Raw genomic sequence first — 20647 nt, 5'->3', positions numbered from 1 at the left:
TTGTTTCCATCTGTCCGCTTCTGTCCGCTTTTCAGCAACATAATGTATCCCATGATGTATCAATCTGTAACATTGATGTGCTGATAAAAAGCGGATAGAAGCGGACAGATGGAAACAAGGCCTTACTCTTCCTGGGTCTTCTGTTTGGATTAGTTCTAACACATTTAAGGATAACCAGTCACTTTTTTTTTTTATTTGACTTCCGTGTTCTCCACAGAATTTTTATCCCAGCCGGGTGGCATGAAATAGTAGCCAGATGGGGCAAGATGAGAGAATGCAGGGCCGGTGCTTCTGTGTGCAACTCTGCTTACAGAATAGGAGGAGGTGAGCCGATGACAGCAGAGTGCTCACCAAAACTAGCTGGGTGGAGCATCTGGCTAAAAGAGCCTGGGGAGAACACTGGACTTATGGAAATACCGTACTATTTAATATCATGCCTAGATGTATTGGATTATTTTTATTGTATGTATTTGCAGGACTTTCGAACACCAGCATCTACCATAAAAGACCGGTACTTTCAAAGGACACCAAACTCCTTGCAAAAAAGAATGTCTGATGTGTCGTGGAAACAAACTCCAAAGAGTGCACTGCCACACACCCCAACACCGTGTAAACAGGATATTGCAAGTGCAGCACGCCTGCAACTTGCACAGCAGGTTTGTAGTCGGTGTATAATCTATAGTTTAATAGGTTGCAATAAAGGTAGTCCCCAAGTTAAGATCTTTCCTCTGTAGTACAACACTACATCATCTCTCCAACACCTGCTTGCTCTTATTCTTGACATCTGAATAAGAGATGCTATGTACTAAAGCAAGGAGGAGGCTGGAAGGTGAGTTCAGCACTGCTTCTGCTGCGGGGGGAGCTCTGCAAGGCAGGGAGATAGAGAAGTGCAGAGGGTGACAGAGGCATGTCAGCTTTGAGTATGTACTCCTGGCAGTTTCCTGTATGGGAAACTTGCTGCATTGTGGAAAATGGCTGTTTACAGCTGTTTCCAACTGCCAAAAAAACATGCAGCAGCTACATCACCTGCCAACATGTAATAAATGTCAGAATGTAAATCAGGGATTTAAAAGATTTTACAATGGGCAAACACTGACTAAATCATAATTATTGTAAAAATGAAGCACTTTTTTTATTACATTATTTCCTCTTTAACCAACCTGTGACAAAATTAGCTGCACGCTTGTTGTAGATTTTTGGCTGACATTACTGAATCCAAAAGCTCTGCATGACATCCACAAAATATCTCTGATCATGAGGTAAAGCATTTATTAGATAAATATGAGTTGTTTTTTTGTTTTGTTTTTCATTAAAGCACACCTGAAGTGAGGCATATAGAGTCTGACATTTATTTACTTTTAAAGAATGCAGATGGGCTGTCCTGCTGATCATCTAAACCTCCTACTTTTAGCCATAGACCCTGAACAAACATGCATATCAGATGTATCTCTACTGAAGAACTAGGAGGCATAAGTTGATGCAGCTTATCTGGCCACTAGAAAGCACTTAAAGAGGAACCCAGTGAAAATAATGTAATAAAGTGCTTCATTTTTACAATAATTATGTATAAATGATTTAGTCAGTGTTTGCCCATTGTCAAATCTTTAAAATCCCTGATTTATATTCTGACATTTATTACATGGTGACATTTTTACTGTTGGCAAGTGATTTAGCTGCTGCATGCTTTTTGGCAGTTGTGAACAGCTGTAAACAGTTGTTTCCCACAATGCAGCAAGGTTCACAGACAGGAAACTGCCAGGAGTACCACGGCCCTCAGAGTTTCTTATGCGAGGGGTTTCACCACAATATCAGTCATACAGCGCCACCTGATGGTCTGTTTGTGAAAAAGAATAGATTTCTCATGTGAAAGGGGGTATCGGCTACTGATTGGCATAAAGTTCAATTCTTGGTTGGAGTTTCTCTTTAATCTTCTCTTAAATTAATGAATTATGCCACTTTGAAGATTGCATTGTACTTTGAAGGGCCTGTTTCCACTACACGCAGATTCTAGATGTGAAGAAAATGAATGGTATGTTGCAGATTTCTCCATCATACATAGTTTCCCATACAATGAACACATTAGTGGAAACGGGTCCATAGGCATTCATTGGAGTCGGTTTTTCTGCAACCAGAAACCGTGTGTAGTGAAAACGGGCCCCAAGTCTTTTTGTACGCAAAGCCCAACCCCATGCACAAATGTTTTTATAGACCTATGTAGGCACCCCGTTACCAAGTTAATTTTTAAATGTGTATGGGTTTTTTTTATTGGCTGTCGTCAAACCAATTTAGGCTAACTTGGTCAGAAGTCTAGATGCAGAGGCTAAGTGGTCTTAAAATCTGGAACCTTGTTTACATCGTGCCTCAACGACCATCAGAACTGTTGGCTAGTGCTGGTGAAAGAAAAGCATGCAGCCTCTCTATTAGTTTCAGAAGAATGTTTCCAAAGTAGACCCAGTGACCAGAACAGTCTAGTGCTGGGTGTAAGCAAATGTTAAACCGTGCCTTGGGGTTTGGAGGAGCTGGGAGCAGGTGATGGGTTCTGGTGGAAGTTTAGGTGGCTGAGGGGTTTAACCACTTAAGGACCAGGGGAATTTCTTCTGATCGGTGCTGCGTGGACTCTCCAGCCTGCAGCACCGATCAGGAAATAGCCAGGGCGAACAGACTTACCCCCTTTTTTCCCCACTAGGGGGATGTCCTCCTGGGGGGGGGTCTGATCGCCGCCGGCTTGCTGCGCTTTGCGGGGGGGGGGGGCTCTTCAAAGCCCCCCTCCGCAGCGTTTTCGGCGCTCTCTCTCTCTCCCTCCCCCTGTGAGCAGCGCAGGACAGATATCCGTCCTGCGCATTGTAGGATAGGCTTCAGCCTATCAAATGACGGAGATCCCCGGCCAATCAGAGGCCGGGGATCGCCGATCTGCTCTACGGCGCTGCTGCGCAGCAGCACCGTATGATGTAAACAGCGGGTATTTCTTCCCCGCGTGTTTACATTTTGCCGGCGAGCCGCGATCGGTGGCAATCCGGCTGTTGACGGAGACACCCTCCGTGAACTGACATGCGGCCGTTTCCATGGTAACCCGCTTAAGACCAGCTGACTCCTATGGGCGTTAGCTGGTCCTTAATGCCTTGAGCCTCTGATCATTAAGGCTGGGTCCACACTAGACCCGGTTGCAGGACGGACACTGCAGTCCGGATCAGGGGAAGTACCCACCGTACTGCAAACTGATGAAAGTGCATCAGTTTTGTATCAGTTTCCGTTCAGGTTTTTCCCTGACAGAAAACGTCTCTATCATTAGGAAGGAGTGGGAGGATTTTTTGGGCCAATCATAAAGCTCAGGCTATCCGTTTTCACATCCGTTTTTTGTCTGTGGAGCTGGAGATGCGTTTTCTCATTGCTTTCACTACCCCTGCGTGTATCCGTGGTCCTGATCCGTTGCGTGAAAATGCAGCAGGTCCGGACCTTCCGTTCAGGTTTTGAAAACGGATCCCCGCAAACGCAGACTGATCCGTTTTTTACTTGGGTGAGGCTGGCTGCTATTTTAAACATTAGTATCCGGGACACCGTTTTTCATCAGGTTTGAAAAACGCAGCCACGGATACGTTTCCGGACCTAGTGTGGACCAGCTCTTATACAATATGCTTACATTACTAATTTTGTAGCTTTGTCTGTTTTAAAACACTGATGCAATTTGGAAGGTTTTTGCCATAGTAATTTAGTCGCTGTTATTTTTTGATCCCCAATAGGTTTTTTAGGTTGTGTTAGGAACCAGTCATTTTAGCACAGGTGACTTTACTAATGGGTAGTTTCACACTGAGCTTTAGCGTTCTGCCAACCACTGTTAATCCCCAGGGCGACAGGTTCCCTGCTGTCCTTGTAAAGACATGCTTGTTCAGTCCTTGTTTACAAGGATGCCTGTTTCCTGTGAAGATAAGATAAGGTAAGATGAGTAGAAAGAATCATGCTGTGAGAAACCAGATTTAGCTCTGTGGATTGCTGGAGTTGTAGATGTCTGGTTCCTGTACAGACCAGAGCAGGGACAAGGTCCTCCAGCACCCAAGGCTGAGACACCAAAGTGCGCCCCTCCATCCCTTCCACCCCAGTCGTCATACACTGATTGCTATTAGACTAAGAGGCGCCACAGGGCCCACAACCTCCCCAACACATTAATATCTAGTTATCTGGCTTGCAGCCACTGCTATGTATCCCCTTTTCTTATTTCTCTCTGCTTCATACACAATTAGGAATGACAACTAAATGAATTGTGCGCCCCCTCCGACACTGCGCCCTGAGGCTGGAGCCTCTCCAGCCTATGCCTCGGCCCGGCCCTGGTACAGACAGTAGGCTGTTACCTAAAGCTATCACAAATAGTATCTTTTTCAGCAGGGAAAGTCTAACAGCACCTAGTTTGAGGCATACAGGGGAACTAGTTAGTGTTCCATTTTTTTTTTTTGTGTCGGGTGAATCTCTTGTATAGCCTAGTATTGTGCCGACATTTCAGCTTCCAAATTATGCCGTGACTGTATTAAAGGAATGCTATCGATTCGCATATTTTTTTCAATTGACACAGGAATTGTTTGGGAAGTGCTGCTAAGTACTGGTGTATACATTTTAGTAGCAACTTCTTTGTTTACTGTTAGCAAAATACATTCAAAGTTTACTGACGCCAAAACTGACGGCTGACTGAGCCATGAGGAGAGGGGAAATTCCCCTTAGACGTGATCAGTTAACTCTATGTGTAATTCTGTGTGTGACAGAGAGAGAGAGAGAGAGCTCCCAACAGCTGCAGCTTCTGTGTCCTGTGTTTCTGACTGAAGTGTCTGAAGAGAGCAGAGGAAATGTAACTAATTCTCACAGCTTTCCATAATGTTTTTGCTTTCAGAGTTTGATATGTTTGATATTTGCTTTCTGTAGTCTGATATGCAACTCTGGCTGTGCATTGAAGCAGACACCCCTTCTGCAATTGATTTGTCCCAATATAGCTAAATCCTACCCTCAATAAATTACAGCTTTTGCCTCTGATATTTAACATGAAAAGTAGGAAAATGTTTATACAGCTACTTAGACATTATTTGTACATTGTCATTTTAGAACACTTGGGTATCAATAGTATTCCTTTAAGTCACTGCCACCAAAATCAAGAAATGTATCATGCCATAACCTCTCAAAATACAATGCCTAGATCATTTATCACAAATTACATAATTATGTTACTAACTAGTAGAAAAAACTGCCTACCTGACTAACCGCATTTGACCCCATTCCCTTTTGTCACTCTCCAGAAATTTTCTGACGATATCTTGTTTTATTGTATGGTTTAGTTCATAAAATGTCCCACCCTAGGAGCTACAAGGGACATGTATAGAGATGGTCAATGATATAACTTCAAGTTGATACAAATTTTGTTAGGCTTATGCAAGTGCATGTCAAACAGGAACAAAATGCGATGTGAAATCTTGCGCTAATCACACACAGAGTTCTGGTATTTCTTCAATACAACCACTAGCAGCTCCTCTACCCCGGCTGGAGGGTATGACTATAGCAACAAAGAAAAAAGGTAGGAGCGCTCCGTAGTGCATTAAAACTTTTAATGAAAAACACGCAAGAATTTAAAACCACTTACTGGAAAATGGTAAAAAGCAAGCATCTCTTGGGTAAAACCCAAACAAATGACCCTGGATGGCAACCTACTCCTCCTCTGTGGCCAGCAGTGGGGGTGGTCCCAGATGGTGATGGACCGTGGGCGCCTTTCCTCTGGTCAATGTGTGCAGTAACTTCGCGACGCGTTTCAGCATATCCACGCCTTTGTCAAGCTAGTTACTGCCTTGCACACGAAAAATTAAATACCAAAGTGGTGACAGGAAATTGGGAATCTAGACCCAGTGGTTGCTTAGCAACCTTTAATTACACTTCCGGTTCTCTCTCTCTCTCTCTCTCTCTCTCTCTCTCTCTCTCTCTAGACCCAGTTTTAGATATGTTAGCCGCCGATGACTCACCCATATTACACATCTCGGGGACAGCTGTGCGCTTGTTCGGGCATTGCATGTTGCCCTGGTGGTGGGGGATATCCCTATATTAAAGCGCCAAGAGAGCGCAAATGTAAACAAATGGGTCCAAATTTTGTTACACACCATAACGTAAAGGCCAATGAGATCGAGAACATTATAAACACAAATTGCCCTGTATTATTGAGGGATCCCATACTCCAACATAGGCTGCCAGTGCGAACTATATTCGGAAGAGCTAGGTCACTTAAAGTGACTCTTTAACAAAAATTTCAACTTTTTTCTACCATCCCACAAGTTCCTAAACCTGTTCTAATGTGCTCTGGCTTACTGCGGCACTTTCTACTATCACTGTCTCTGTAATAAATCAATGTATCTTTCCCCTGTCAGACGTGGCAGCCTTCCAGACACAGGGCGACAACTCTTCCGTGCTGGTCTGTTTATGCACACCCCTTTCCAGGCCCCTCTATGCACACTCCAGTGTGTGTGTGTTATTTACATAAGCCAGCAGCGTCTCTGCTATCTTATCAGTGATAGAAGAGAGCTGGATAAAAATCCTCCTCGGTTAGGCTGTGAAAGGAACTGGCTGACACATACTGAGGAATTACAGAGAGAGGCACAGGCAGAGCTGTCTGCAGGAAGCCTGTCACTTCAGTGCATGAGAGCTGCAGGGGACAGAAGGTAAACACACAAATGATCTCTTGAGATTCAGAAGTAAGGCTGTATACAGCCTGCTTGTGTATGGATGTATTTTCTATGTGTGGACATACTGTACATCAACCTACTTCCTGTTTGGCCATTTTGTTTGTTTCTAAACAAACTTTTTAAAACTGTTTTGACTACTTTTAATGCGTCGGGGAGCGGCGAAATTGTGACAGAGGGTAATAGATGTCCCCTAACACACTGGTATGTTTACTTTTGTGCGATTTTAACAATACAGATTCTCTTTAAGAATAAAATTGCTAAGAGCAATATTGGTCTAACTGGCAAGCCTTCAATGTCTCAACTGACGTTGTTCAACGTTATAGGTAACTACAAATGCGGCAAGGCACGTTGTAAGTGCTGTGGTCACATGAAACATAGATGTAAGGAGCTCCAAGTACACAATGAGAGGATAACTGTCAAACAATTTATTAACTGCTCATCAACATACGTTGTGTACCTGTTGGCCTGTAGTTGCCCCAAATACTATGTAGAGAGAACCACTAGATCCTTAATGGAGAGATTCTGTGAACACAGAAGAGGTATCGAGGAAGGTTCAGAAGGCCACAGTGTCCCACACCACTTCCTGACTAATCATGAACTATCAACTGACAGTCTAACGGTAGTGGGTGTGGAACTGATGTCACTGGAGTTACCAGTGGGTTTGAGATTCATGAGGCTATGCGAAAGAGAGGCCTTCTGGATCTTTAAATTGAATTCACTATCTCCCGGGGGCCTTAATGAGGAAGTAGAAGTGGCTAGAATGATCTGATGTGGTTCATGTTGCATTGGAGTCTGCAGTCCCCACAATGTTTAAGACACGCATACAAGGAAGGGAAGGGCTATGCTTGGGGACCTTTATTTTAAATGGAAATGTAGTTGCTTGGGGTGTGGTCTACATACGAATAATCATTAAGTCTCTGCTCTCATAACACATCAAGCTAGAACAGTAGAAGATGGTGGTGGGAAACAACAAATTATCACTTGGTGGCAGGCAGGGGTGTCTGTTCCCTGTAGTGATATCAAATGCCATTACTGAGGTGCACACAATCAAGCACTTTTGACAGAGATCTGTTCAGCATGTCTGCTTGCGTTCGACCGTTAATGGGCTGAAATGAGTCGAAAAGATTGGGCATGCTTGGTGCAGCACTGATTTTCGTTTTATTTGAAAAAAATTATTGAACTTGATGGTTGAAAAGGCCACAAAATCATTACCTGTAAAAATTGTCTCAGAGGTGGCTTTACATCTATCTGATCCTAATCTTTGGTAGCAGGCTTATTGAGCTTAAATCAGATCTTGCTTCATTTTTTAGGTTGCTGACTTCATAGTAAATGAATCCCCAAGGTCTCTATCAGGACGGCCAATGGAGCTCGATGATTTAATTGGCATGCTGTCTTCAGATCCCTTCCTATCGCAAAAGGAAATTCCTCGAACGCCTGAGAACTTAAGTATGTTCATAATTTGAATTTGTGCTGAACACAGGAATTATCTTCAGTAGCAAAAATGTAGTTTTTACTGCTCAAAAAAAGTTGGGGAGGAGCAAAGCATGCTTTCTAGCGCATCCTGTTAGAATGCAAATGTGACAAAATAAGATCTATTGGTAAAGTGCACCTAAAGTGAGAAGCACGTGTTGGCTGCCATATTTATTTACTTTTAACCCCTTTGGGCATTTTTTTTTTCTCTTCCCTTTCAACTTTTCACTTCCTGATCACTGTGATTGGCAATGAAATTGGCTCCTGATCAAGGTACGGAGCTGAGTTTTGTGGCGGCTAGGAGGTGCTATCACATTCCGTGCACGGGAGCCGGTAGCATTAAAACTGTTGCATCAGCCTTAAAGGACACCCGAGGTGAAAATAAACGAATGAAATAAACAATTGTATCTAGTACTGTAAAACTGTGGTTAAAAATTATAGACACTAACCCCAAATGTAACAATATATCTATCCTCCTTTTCCTGAAAATGACTTTTTAAGATATTGCACAGTTTTATTTTATATTTTAACCTCCCTGGCATTATGATTTTATGCGGCGCACGGCCGCAGGAAGTTTTGTTTTGCTGAATTTTTTTTTAAACATGTAGCTAGCTTAGCGCTAGCTACATGCTTCACCCCCCCCCCCCCCCCTGCAGCGTCCGCCCAGCCACTCCGATCGCCGCTGGCGCATAATCCCAACAGGAAATCCCGTTCTGAACGGGATTTCCTGTATGGGCTTCCCCCGTCGCCATGGCGACGATCGCGATGACTTCATTGACGTGACGTCAGGGGGAGTTCCGATCCACCCCATAGCGCAGCCTGGCGGTGATTGGCCAGGCTGCGCAAGGGGTCTGGGGGGGCTCTATTTCGCGGTGGATCGGCGGCAAGCGGTGGCGATCAGAACAAACACACAGCTAGCAAAGTGCTAGCTGTGTGGTTGAAAAAAAAAATTATGCAAATCGGCCCACCAGGGCCTGAGTAATCCTCCGGCGGCATAGCCCGAGCTCAGCTCGGGATTACCGCCAAGGAGGTTGAATCTGCTTTATACTTTTTTTTTTTACTGTTTTATTGTTTTTGCTCAATGACACATTCATTGAAGTATGCCAGAGATACAATCTATGAACTAATGACCATTTTTATCTCTTCCCTGCTCTCAGAAGCCATTTTTGTGCTAGGAAAGTGTTTTATAGTTGTAATTTCTTATAGTTGAGGGTCACACAATAGTCTGACTCAGTCCTGGCTCAGACAGGAACTGCCACTTACATACCTGATGTTTACCTTTCATTCAGAGAAAGAGAAAATGCATTATTTGTATGCCAGGCACTGTACATACACATGCCTATCTCATCATGTCACATGTCACCTTGGGTATCCTTTAAGTAACCACAACAATACCAGCTGCATGGCAGTCCTGCATATTTATTTGGCTTTTAGTAGTGTTTGAATCACACATCTGAATCAAACGTGGCTAATCCAGTCAGATTTCAGTCAGTGACATCTGCCCTGAATGTTTGTTTAGGGTCTGTGGCTAAAAGTATTAGAGACAGATTATTTTATGGCAGTCTAGGTAAATCGGCTTATAAGCATATGAGACCACACATTCCAGTGTTTAACAGCTTCCCGAACCAGCAGTGTCTGGCCCCTTAAGGACCAGAGACGTTCTGGTCAGAAAACTGGTCTCACAGTCACGCCGCTCGGACCTGTCTCTCTTGCTGTTAGTGCTGCTGTCCTGTCACTGCAGCCTACTCCCTCTGTTTTCTGTATGACAGCAGAGCTCCGTGAGCCAGTCAGGAATGATATCGGATCCTGACTGGCTGACCGGGCTCAGCTGTCATACAGAGAGCAGAGCGAGTGGGCTGCAGCGAGTACATTTGAAATCGGCGCCAGTATACTTGGGCGCAGGATACAGCGGTATATGGCTGATCCTGCTTCTGCACAAGTCCGGGCAGTTTTAATTACTATTCCACCTCCAGGCCGCCATGGGTAGTGGTGGAATGAAATAATTCGGCTTCCAGAATTATTGTGTTTTTTAAGCAACCTCGGCTCCGTCTTATGACGGAGCCGACGTTACTCACGGAGCGCTGCAATAGGCGTGATTCCTATTGTAGTCTATGGAGGCGCCGTCTGCGCCCAAATCTAGCAGCGCTGAAAAGCACTGCTACGGCTGCAGCAGAGCTAGGTGGTAAGCGGGAGTGTGCGGAGTGTTTATTGAAATCTACACCCTGCCCCCAACCTGGGAGTAGATTTCTATTGACAAGGTCTGGAAGCTGTTAAAGGAAGCATGAACTTCTAAGAGAATTTGTGCAGTTGACATATTTGAAATGTCTTATGTGAACTTGCACACAGTACATCTTTCACAGTAGATTGATAAACTAAACCTAGTGTGAACCTTCTTTATATTTATGAAATTATGATTTTGTATAGCTTAATTGCTTGTGGTTTAGTTTCAGATATTCGAACATCTTGGCGAAGAGCTATTCAGACTGAAGAATCTGGCAGTGTGCCCAGTCCGGTTGAAGATCAATGTTTAGAGTCACCTGCTGAACTAGAGTCTGGTCACTGCAGCCAGGTAGACCTGAGCATGGCTTGCTTCCTGTCTGCTTCTCATTTGTCTGAGCACAATGAGTCACCAGACACAAGGATGTCTTTGAACACTGGAAAACCAGGTCCTCATGAAGAAGAACCCTTGAGTCAAAACTTGACACCCTTTTCAGAAACAGAAGCAAAATGGTCTGAACAAGATGATTTTGTTCCATCCAAGGAATGTGAACAGGGCAAGGCTTCAAAGTCTCCAATTGGAGAAAAGAACAATATTGTTTTTAGCCATCAGTATGATAGTAAATTGATGGACAACACAATTCCAATATCTGCACTTGATCACAGAAATATTTCTGCACATTCAACTTTGTCCTGGGACTCGTCAAAAGTAATGGACTATAACAACTCTTCAGACAGTAATGATGTAATCCAATTTGGCATACTGCATGAAACCATTCCAGAAGGAGTTGGGAACATAAGTCTTAGCAGCACAACTAGTGTAGAGACTCCAGAGGTAAACAAGCACAGCAGCAGAGTAGAAAGCATTGGTTTTTCCTTAGAAAGTACAGAATGTGGTTCTAATACTATGGACCGCAAAACAGACATAGACTCCATACGTAGTAGATATGAAGCTCTTAAAAGAAACTATTTTACGCCTTTAACAGAAGTGAATGTTGGTGATCACAGTCCATTGAGCAGGATTGGCAAGCAAAAATCGGAGTCCAATCTTCTATCAGACAGTGGCAGAGTGTTCAGCCCCTTAGAGAGAGGATTAACATTGGACTTGGAATATGCCACACCATCACCCAGAGACAGGAAGCTGTCTCTCCCTCAGCTAATTTCTTTCTCTCCCTGTGAAGATTATGTGAGCACGAATGAAGACTTTCTGGATGTGTTTGAACCAGAAGGTAAATTTTTAGATTGCATACTTTAAGTGTGTATGCTCTTTCCATGTTTGCCTGGGTTGTTCTTGGCACTCTAGGAAACTTATCTCCGCACTGACTTTTCTTGTGCTAAATTGAGTTCTCTTTCCTAGTTCTGGCTCAGTACTTGTTTGTGTATGTTGCTTGGTGGGTCAGTAGAGTTAAAGGAAACCTTAACTGAGCGGGATATGGATGTTTCCTTTTAAGCAGTACCAGTTGCCTGGCTACTCTGCTGATCTCTGCGGTTGCAGTAGTGGCTGAAACACAAACCTGAAACAAGCATGCAGCTAATCCAGTCTGACTTCAGTCAGAGCACCTGATCTGTATGCTTGTTGAGGGGCTGTGGATAAAAGTATTAGAGACACAGGATCAGCAGGAGAGTCAGGCAACTGGTATTATTTTAAAAGGAAAAATCCGTATCTTTCTCAGTTTAGGTTCCCTTTAAAAGAAAGCCATCGGCAGTCCCAAGTGTATTGTATAAGATAGGTAGGGGATGAACCAAAAGGGTGCTATGAATGTAGAATTTGTAAATTTCTGGGTGTGATTGAATTTTGTCTATCTTGGGGATTATAAAAAAAATATTAGAGAATCAATTGTAGCAGTGTTAGGGTGATCTATGCTACCATTAGAACTAATGTCTGGGGTTTTTCAAAAGTGTTAATTTGGCCTCATAGATACCTAGATGATAGACCTCAAGCGAACCAATTAGAATCCTTCCTTCATTGGTCGATTGCAAACCAATGGGAGCCTGAGATGCTTTGGAATCAGCATACCAACATTTGTTCTGTGCAGGGACCTGAGAGAGGGGTGTATCTTCCAAAATGCATGTGGCGAGCACCCTAGTGAGCATGGACACCATCCGCTCTCCTAGGCTAGCAGTGATTTTGTTGCCATTTTGCTTTAACCGGCCGATATGAAAGAGTCGTGTAGGACACAATCTTGCACTGCATTCACCAATCGGACCAAACTGATCTGAACTGACTAATGTAAACCAATCCCATTGCTTTGCATAGGATCTGTTTTGATAAACTTTTTGGTGTTGTTTTTTCTATTGGTGTGAACCCCAGACTAAGACTCTGAGAAGTGTGTGTGTGTGTGTGTGTGTGTGTGTGTGTGTGTGTGTGTGTGTGTGTGTGTGTGTGTGTGTGTGGTCACGGGCTTGTGAGAAGATAAAAAAAATTCCTGTCAAATGTATTCAGTTTATTATTATTATTATTATTATTATTATTGCACCGACCGCTTCCGCAGCGCTGTACAAAGTATATGGTCTTGTCACTTAGTTGTCCCTCACAGGGGCTCACAATCTAACTCCTACCACAGTCCTATGTCTATGTATGTATCGTATTGTGTAGTGTATATATCATAGTCTAGGGCAGTGGTTCTCAACCCATGTGCAGCGACACATACATGTGTCGCGACAGCCTCGGGGTATGTGTCGCAGTGTCAGCTCTCGGAGGAAAGCAGCGCAGTGGAGGGAGAGCTGTGGGCAGCGCGGGAGAAGGGGGCCATCTCCCCCCTTTCCCTCACCTTAGAGTGCTCTCCCTCCCTCGCTCTCTCCTCCAGAGCTAACTGCGGTCAGGCGTTTGCAGCGGGCGGGACTTACCTTCCGTGTCGCTCCAAGCGCTGGAAGTTCTGGTGCGGCAGCCGCTGCTCTGGTCTGGATCAGACCAGAGTAGTGGCAAATCATGCCTGCGACGAGACCAGACGGAGACACGGAAGGTAAGTTCCGCCCCTCTGCCAGCAACCGCATTTCATTCCGGAGGAGAGAGCGAGGGAGGGAGAGCACCCTGAGGTGCCGCTCTCCTTCCCTCGCTCTCTCCTCCTGGGGAAGCACCTGTCTACATATACTGGGCACATATACCCCTGGCTACATATACTGGGCACATATACACCTGACTACATATACTGGGTACAGGGCAGTTTCCAGGCTAAAATGCACCCAGGGCGAGGGTGTTAAAATTGCGTCCCCCCCCCCCCAGCGGAGCCAGGTATACATGCCCGCAGTATAGCTTAGCCAGGTCTAGTTGCACTCAGTACAGGTAGCCAGCTATAGGTCCCCCCAGTATAGGTAGCCAGGCATAGGTGCCCCAGTATAGTTTCCCCCAGTATAGGTTAGCCAGGTAGGTGCCTCCAGTATAGGTAGCCGGTATAGTTGCCCCCAGTATAGGTTAGATAGGTAGGTGGGTGCCTCTAATATAGGGAGTCAGAATAGCTGCCCCCAGCCTAGGTTAGATAGGTAGGTGCCCCCAGTAAAGGTTAGTTAGGTAGGTGCCTTCAATATAGGTAGCCAGTATAGTTGCCACCAGTATAGGCTAGGTAGGTAGGTGCCCCAATACAGGTTAGATAGGTAGGGGCCCTCCAGTATAGGTTAGATTAGGTAGGTGCCCCCCAGTGTGGTTAGATTAGGTAGGTGCCCCCCCAGTGTGGTTAGATTAGGTAGGTGCCCCCCCAGTGTGGTTAGATTAGGTAGGTGCCCCCCCAGTGTGGTTAGATTCGGTAGGTGCCCCCCAGTATAGGTTAGATTAGGTAGGTGCCCCCCAGTGTGGTTAGATTAGGTAGGTGCCCCCAGTATAGGTTCGATTAGGTAGGTGCCCCCCAGTTTAGGTTAGATGAGGTAGGTGCCCCCCCCCCCCCAGTGTGGTTAGAGTAGGTAGGTGCCCCCAGTATAGGTTAGATGAGGTAGGTGCCCCCCAGTTTAGGTTAGATGAGGTAGGTGCCCCCCCCAGTGTGGTTAGAGTAGGTAGGTGCCCCCCAGTATAGGTTAGATTAGGTAGGTGCCCCCCAGTATAGGTTAGATTAGGTAGGTGCCCCCCAGTATAGGTTAGATTAGGTAGGTGCCCCCCAGTGTGGTTAGATTAGGTAGGTGCCCCCCAGTGTGGTTAGATTAGGTAGGTGCCCCCCAGTATAGGTTAGATTAGGTAGGTGCCCCCCAGTATGGAGGGGAGAGCCGCGGGGAGGGCAGCCCGACCTCTCCCTCCCTTCCTCGCCGCAGGTGCCCTCCGTGCTCCCCCCTCCGAGTCTGACTGCAGGGAAGGGGAGCGCTGTCACCGCTGTGTAGGGAGGGGCAACTCACCTCCCTGGATCCAATCGCAGCCGGTCTCCTTTTCTGTCTCCTCTTCGAATCATAGCCGCTGATGCACACGCTGCTCCCTGTAGCCGGAAGCAGCTTGTGAATCAGCGGCTAGTATGAAGGGGAGACCGGCTGCGATTGGATCCAGGGAGGTGAGCTGCCCCTCCCATGACAGCGCTTCCCTTCCCTGCAGTCAGACTCTGAGGGGGGAGCACGGAGGGCGCCCGCGGCAAGGAAGGGAGGGAGAGGTCGGGCTGCCCTCCCCGCGGCTGACTCCCACAACTCCTTCGGCGCCCAGGGCAACCGCACGGGCCGCACGGCCCTAAAAACGGGCCTGACTGGGCACATATACCCCTGGCTACATATACTGGGCACATATACCCCTGGCTACATATACTGGGCACATATACCCCTGGCTACATATACCCCTGGCTACATATACTGGGCACATATACCCTTGGCTACATATACTGGGCACATATACACCTGACTACATATACTGGGCACATATACACCTGACTACATATAGTGGGCACATATACCCCCTGGCTACATATACTGGACACATATACACCTGACTACATATACTGGGCGCACATACCCCTGGCTACATATACTGGGCGCACATACCCCTGGCTACATATACTGGGCGCACATACCCCTGGCTACATATACTGGGTGCACATACCCCTGGCTACATATACTGGGCACATATGCCCCTGGCTACATATACTGGGCACATATGCCCCTGGCTACATATACTGGGCACATATGCCCCTGGCTACATATACTGGGCACATATACACCTACCTACACATACTGGGGACATATACCTCTGGCTACATATACTGGGCACATATATCCCTGGCTACATATACTGGGGACAACTAGCTGTTTGTCATTATGTGCATTTACTGGTGAAAAGCTGTCTCTTATCATGTGCATTTACTGGTGAAAAGCTGTCTCTTATGTGCATTTACTGGTGAAAAGCTGTCTCTTATTATGTGCATTTACTGGTGAAAAGAGGTCTCTTATGTGCGTTTACTGGTGAAAAGAGGTCTCTTATTATGTGCATTTACTGGTGAAAAGAGGTCTCTTATGTGCATTCACTGGTGAAAGGCTGTCTTTTATTATGTGCATTTACTGGTGAAAAGCTGTCTCTCATTATGTGCATTTACTGGTGAAAGGCCGTCTCTTATGTGCATTTAGGGGGGAAACGCTGTCTCTCATTACATGCATTTAGTCTACGTGTCACGGAGATCTGAACGTTTGGATGTGTCACGACTCCAAAAAGGTTGGGAACCACTGGTCTAGAGGGAAGCCAATTAACTTGTATCTGTTTTTGGGATGTGAGAGGAACTGGAGTGCCCGGAGGAAACTCACACAGACACAGGGAGAACATACAAACTCTGTGAGATAGTGCCCTAGCTGGTATTCGAACTGGGGACCAAGCGATGCAAGCCAAGTGCGATAGCCACTATGCCAAAAATGAGGGAGTGGAGAGGGACAAAGATGTGGACAGACAGAGTTGGTGGGGAGGGGGTATTAGAGTTGGAGGGATGAGAGGGAGACAGAGGTTCCCGAGTGCTGTTAAAGCAGGAACTATGGCTAAAGGGGCACACAGTGAGTAACTTTGGCGCCGTCGACAGAGCTTAAGTTGCTTTTAAAACACTACTTTGGCCGTCATCGATGGCTGACAGCCGAATTGCATGATTCCCTTCCATCCATGTCGACCTGCAGGGGGAATAGTAATTGACACTGGGACTTGTGCAGGAGCAGGATAAGCCGTATATCGGCTGTATCCTGTGCCCAAGTCTCCCGGGGGCATATTCATAGGTACGCGAGGTTCAGGGGTCTGTTTATAAAGCTACATTAACTAAACTTGTAAGTTTACATTTTAACAGCAAAAAATTTGATAGCTCCACCTTAAATTCATTGAGAGGAATTGTCTCACTACTGCACCATTAGGACACGCGATTTAAAGGAAGGTCAAAGAGATGCAAACAGTTCTGAGTTGCAGGATTATACATATTTTGTATGCGAGTATATGCATCTTGAAAATAAACCAATTGAACCATGCCAAGATGGAATATGATTGGTCCATTTTCAACCTGCATAAAATTTGCCTTATACTGCATCAACCCAGAACCACCTGCATCTCATTGACCATCCCCAATCACGTGTCACGATTGACTAGTGAGAAAACAGGTGCATTTCCCACCCTCTCATTAGAAGTGCCCAGCTGTTGCTAAAACCAATTCTGGGAATAACCCAGTCATGCTTGGTGACAGAGGCCTTGCTAGGTTCCTGGGAGATCCTGGGTACCAAGAGTGATTTAATGTGCGGTGCGCAGCATATGGATCCATAATGAGTCTCTTCCATACTTTGGTGCATGCTCACTGCATGCTAAAATTTACCCTGGTCCTCTTCCAGATGTCCATTCCCATGTATGGATGTCTGATTAATTTAGAACTCGATCAACATCCCCATTCTTTGATTCCTCCTCTCGAATTCTTTCTCAGTTGGTTCCAAATTGATCTGTGTACAGCCAACTATAAAGTAAACATTGATCGGAAGCTGAATACATGTATAAATATGAGTGATAAGGATATTCCTATTTGCTTTCTTCTTTGTGATTTGTAGACTGCCTTGATCCACATTGAAAATCAGGGATTTTACCACAATTGCAATTCTCATTCAAGTGAATCTCAGCAGAATTATTGCATGCAGCATTTTTTTAAACCACAAATGTGACCAGTGTAGATCATCCCGAATACAGATGACTGTGTATTTTGACAGTAGTAAGAATTGACAAGTTTGTTGTGGTGTGGTGTCCAGTTTCACGCAATGTGGCTAAATGTGTACAATTATAGCTTGTGTGCGCCCAGCCTAAGTGTGCTACTTCATAGCAAGGGCATACCAGATCACACATAAGAAAAAAATCATAAATAGGCTGAAATCTATTAAATATTAATGTGCAATATGTGGCAATGATAGCTCCCTCTCTAATCAGATGTCAATCAGAGAGGGGGTCTATCTATTGGGCATGTTGGGAGAAGGGACCTGTCTCCACTTATCAGTTTTTCTGTATGAGTTTTCTGCCAGTGTTGCATGTGGATAAACTGACTAGTGGAGATGGCTCTTACACGCTGAATGCACAACCTGGGGTTGGTACCTGTAAAATTAACGTGCACTGCCTGCACACAGCAGGCCCAATGTGTATTTGCTTCTTTTACAGGGTAGATGAGCAAAAACGTGGGAGGCAGTTATGTAATGCATCATGGAGTGGAGCAAGCACATTCTCATATGGATGTAAACACTACCAAGATGAGATCTGTTCTAATCAAATTTGTGAATATTCTACTTTCTCCTTTTCACAGGCACCGAGCATTCAAACGAAACCTCTGATTTCACGCATTCAGCATCCGACTTTCAGAAAAGCACAGATGAAGGTGTGGGACAGCTTATAATTCTGTAAAAATAGAAAGGCCATCTTTATTTGAAAAATCTGTATGTTTGTAAATAAATTGCCACGTGAGCTGTGAATATGTATGTGTAACCGTTAAAGTATATTTTGCAATTCAGCTGATCTTACTTGGATACAAATGCACTAACCATTAATCTTTGTTTGCACTTAAAGGGAAACTATACTGATTTTATTCAATTTTATTTAAAAAAAATAGAAGTTTGAAACTTTTTATTTTTGTAAATTCATTAAATATGTGTTTAACACTTTTGTATTAAACAGTTTGTAAAACAGAATACAGCCATGTTACTTAGCCTGCAAGGCATCATGGGATATCTAATAAAGCACAGCAGAAGCTTCCTGTCTTGGTATGGCACTTTAAGATGTAGTGTGGACAACCTTTTGCACCATTTATTTACTCAATAGGTCTGCGGGTTAATATGCTTTTACAGTTCAATAAATTAATTGTGGAGGCTCCATCTGCTTGTTGTAAACTGTCAACCTAAAATGTTAATTTCATACATAAAAAGTATCTGCATGACTAAAAAAAGCTATTTTTGGTACATAATAAAAGCACTATAGATTCCCTTTAAAGCATATTTAACTCCTATGACATTCTAGCAAGCACTAGTTTGTGACTTACTGCTTAATATAAAAATTCTCCAGTAAATTTTGTAAATTTGTCTATATAAATAGTTTTTTTCCTATGTGCATAAATGAAACCTTTTTAATGTCTCACCTTTGATTATTCCCCACTTCTACTTAAGGAAACATTTCAAATGAAAGTGAACATGAAAATTGGGTGTTTTAAATTTTGAAAATATGGACACTATCTGTACAGAGTTCTTATGATCTAATGTTTGCATGGATTTCCTCTCATACAGCAGAAGCAGAAACATGCCAGTATGTGAAGTGGAGCCTTTTAGAATGTAGTAGGAACATTCATTCGGGCCCTTTTGAGGGATTGTTGATGTGGCTCATGTAATAAGCGTTGTAGAAAAAGGCAATGTTGTATAAATCAGTGCTACCATTCAATTTACTGTTGCGTCTGCAACTTTTAGCCATGAAATGCTGCAGCATTACATTGTGTTTCTGATGTGTTTGTTTGAGGGGAGCAAGATCTAATACTGGCACCAGAATTCACCAGTTGGCATGTACCACATTCAGTGCATACCCATTACACTGATTCAGCAATATTTTAGCTGCCCTGTTGAGAAAGTTTGGGACATGCTTAAAGGGAACCTAAACTGAGGATTTGGATTTTTCCTGATACCAGTTGCCTGACTCTCCTGCTGATCGTGTGTCTCTATTACTTTTAGCTACAGCCCCTGAAAAAGCATGCAGATCATGTGCGCTAACTGAAGCCAGACTGGATTAGCTGCATGCTTGTTCAGGTCTGTGATTCAGCCTCTACTGCAGCAAAAGAGATCAGCAGGACTGCCAGACAACTGGTATTGTTTAAAAGGAAACATCCATATCCCTCTGTTTAGGTTCCTTTAAAGTGAAACTCCAGGGTTGTTTCCACTGCACATTGCAAACACGAGCACATACCTTTATGCTAATGAGTCCTTGCAACTGGAAAATCTGAAAGCAAGCGGTAGAAAAAGGCTCTAATTGATATTGGCTATAAACAACAAATAGTGCTCGACAAGACTTTTTTGTACTTTAATGTTACTAAAACAATATTCTATTTTTTTTTCCGCCAGCTATGAATTTACAAAACTGACTGAAGCTAAAATTGTTCCTCTTTGAGAGCCTTAAGGCTCATACACACATCAGACTGTAGTCTTTGGAAAATGAAAGATCACAGACCAATTTTACCCCCTTCCATGTAGTATGAGAGCCATACCTACACAGTCTATTCTATGGAGCTGAATTCCACATCAGACAGAAATCTTTGCAAGATGCTGCACACAAAGATGCTGTAGACATTCAAAAGATCAGTATCTGCAAAAGATCTGTTCCTGCAAAAGATCCATTCCTGCAAAATGCAGTCAGTCTATGAGATCTGCAGATCATCATACACACCTTGTTTAACTGACATTCATCTGCAGATCAGATCTACCGGGATGGATTTTCAGATCTGCAGATGATTGTCTGATCTGCAGATGAATGTCAGTTAAACAAGGTGTGTGTGATGATCTGCAGATATAGACTATGAATGCAATTTGCAGGAACGGATCTTTGGCAGGAACAGGTCTTTTGCAGATACTGATCTTTTGTGTCTGTACAACATCTGTGTGTGCAGCATCTTGCAAAGATTTTTTTTCTGATGGGGAATTCAGCTCCATAGAAAAGACTGTGAAGGTATGGCTCTAATATTACATGGAAGGGGGTAAAATTGGTCTGTGATCTTTCATTTTCAAAAGACTATGGTCTAATGTGTGTATGTGGCCTTAAATATGTATTTGCTCTTTCTGTATAGTATAGAATGCCTAGAAATTTCCCATCTGGATGCAAGTCATTAATTGCATAGAGC

At 44.2% G+C, this 20647-nt stretch overlaps 1 protein-coding gene across 2 annotated transcripts in view; it reads left to right on the top strand.

The window, feature by feature from the left end:
* Positions 1-18252, top strand: part of HAUS6 (HAUS augmin like complex subunit 6) — an 82937-nt gene extending 64685 nt beyond the window's left edge. For both annotated transcript variants that reach the window (XM_068234387.1, XM_068234388.1), the window contains exons 14-17: positions 477-656; positions 8012-8147; positions 10616-11617; positions 18083-18252. In XM_068234387.1, coding sequence (XP_068090488.1) covers positions 477-656; positions 8012-8147; positions 10616-11617; positions 18083-18180 — 1416 coding nt within the window. In that variant the 3' untranslated portion in view covers positions 18181-18252. The remainder of the gene's footprint in view (positions 1-476; positions 657-8011; positions 8148-10615; positions 11618-18082) is intronic.
* The last annotated feature ends 2395 nt before the right edge of the window (positions 18253-20647 follow it).

The sequence above is a fragment of the Hyperolius riggenbachi genome, chromosome 1 (genome assembly GCF_040937935.1).
Source record: "Hyperolius riggenbachi isolate aHypRig1 chromosome 1, aHypRig1.pri, whole genome shotgun sequence".
Taxonomy (NCBI): domain Eukaryota; kingdom Metazoa; phylum Chordata; class Amphibia; order Anura; family Hyperoliidae; genus Hyperolius; species Hyperolius riggenbachi.
This window is presented reverse-complemented; position numbering and strand designations above follow the sequence as displayed.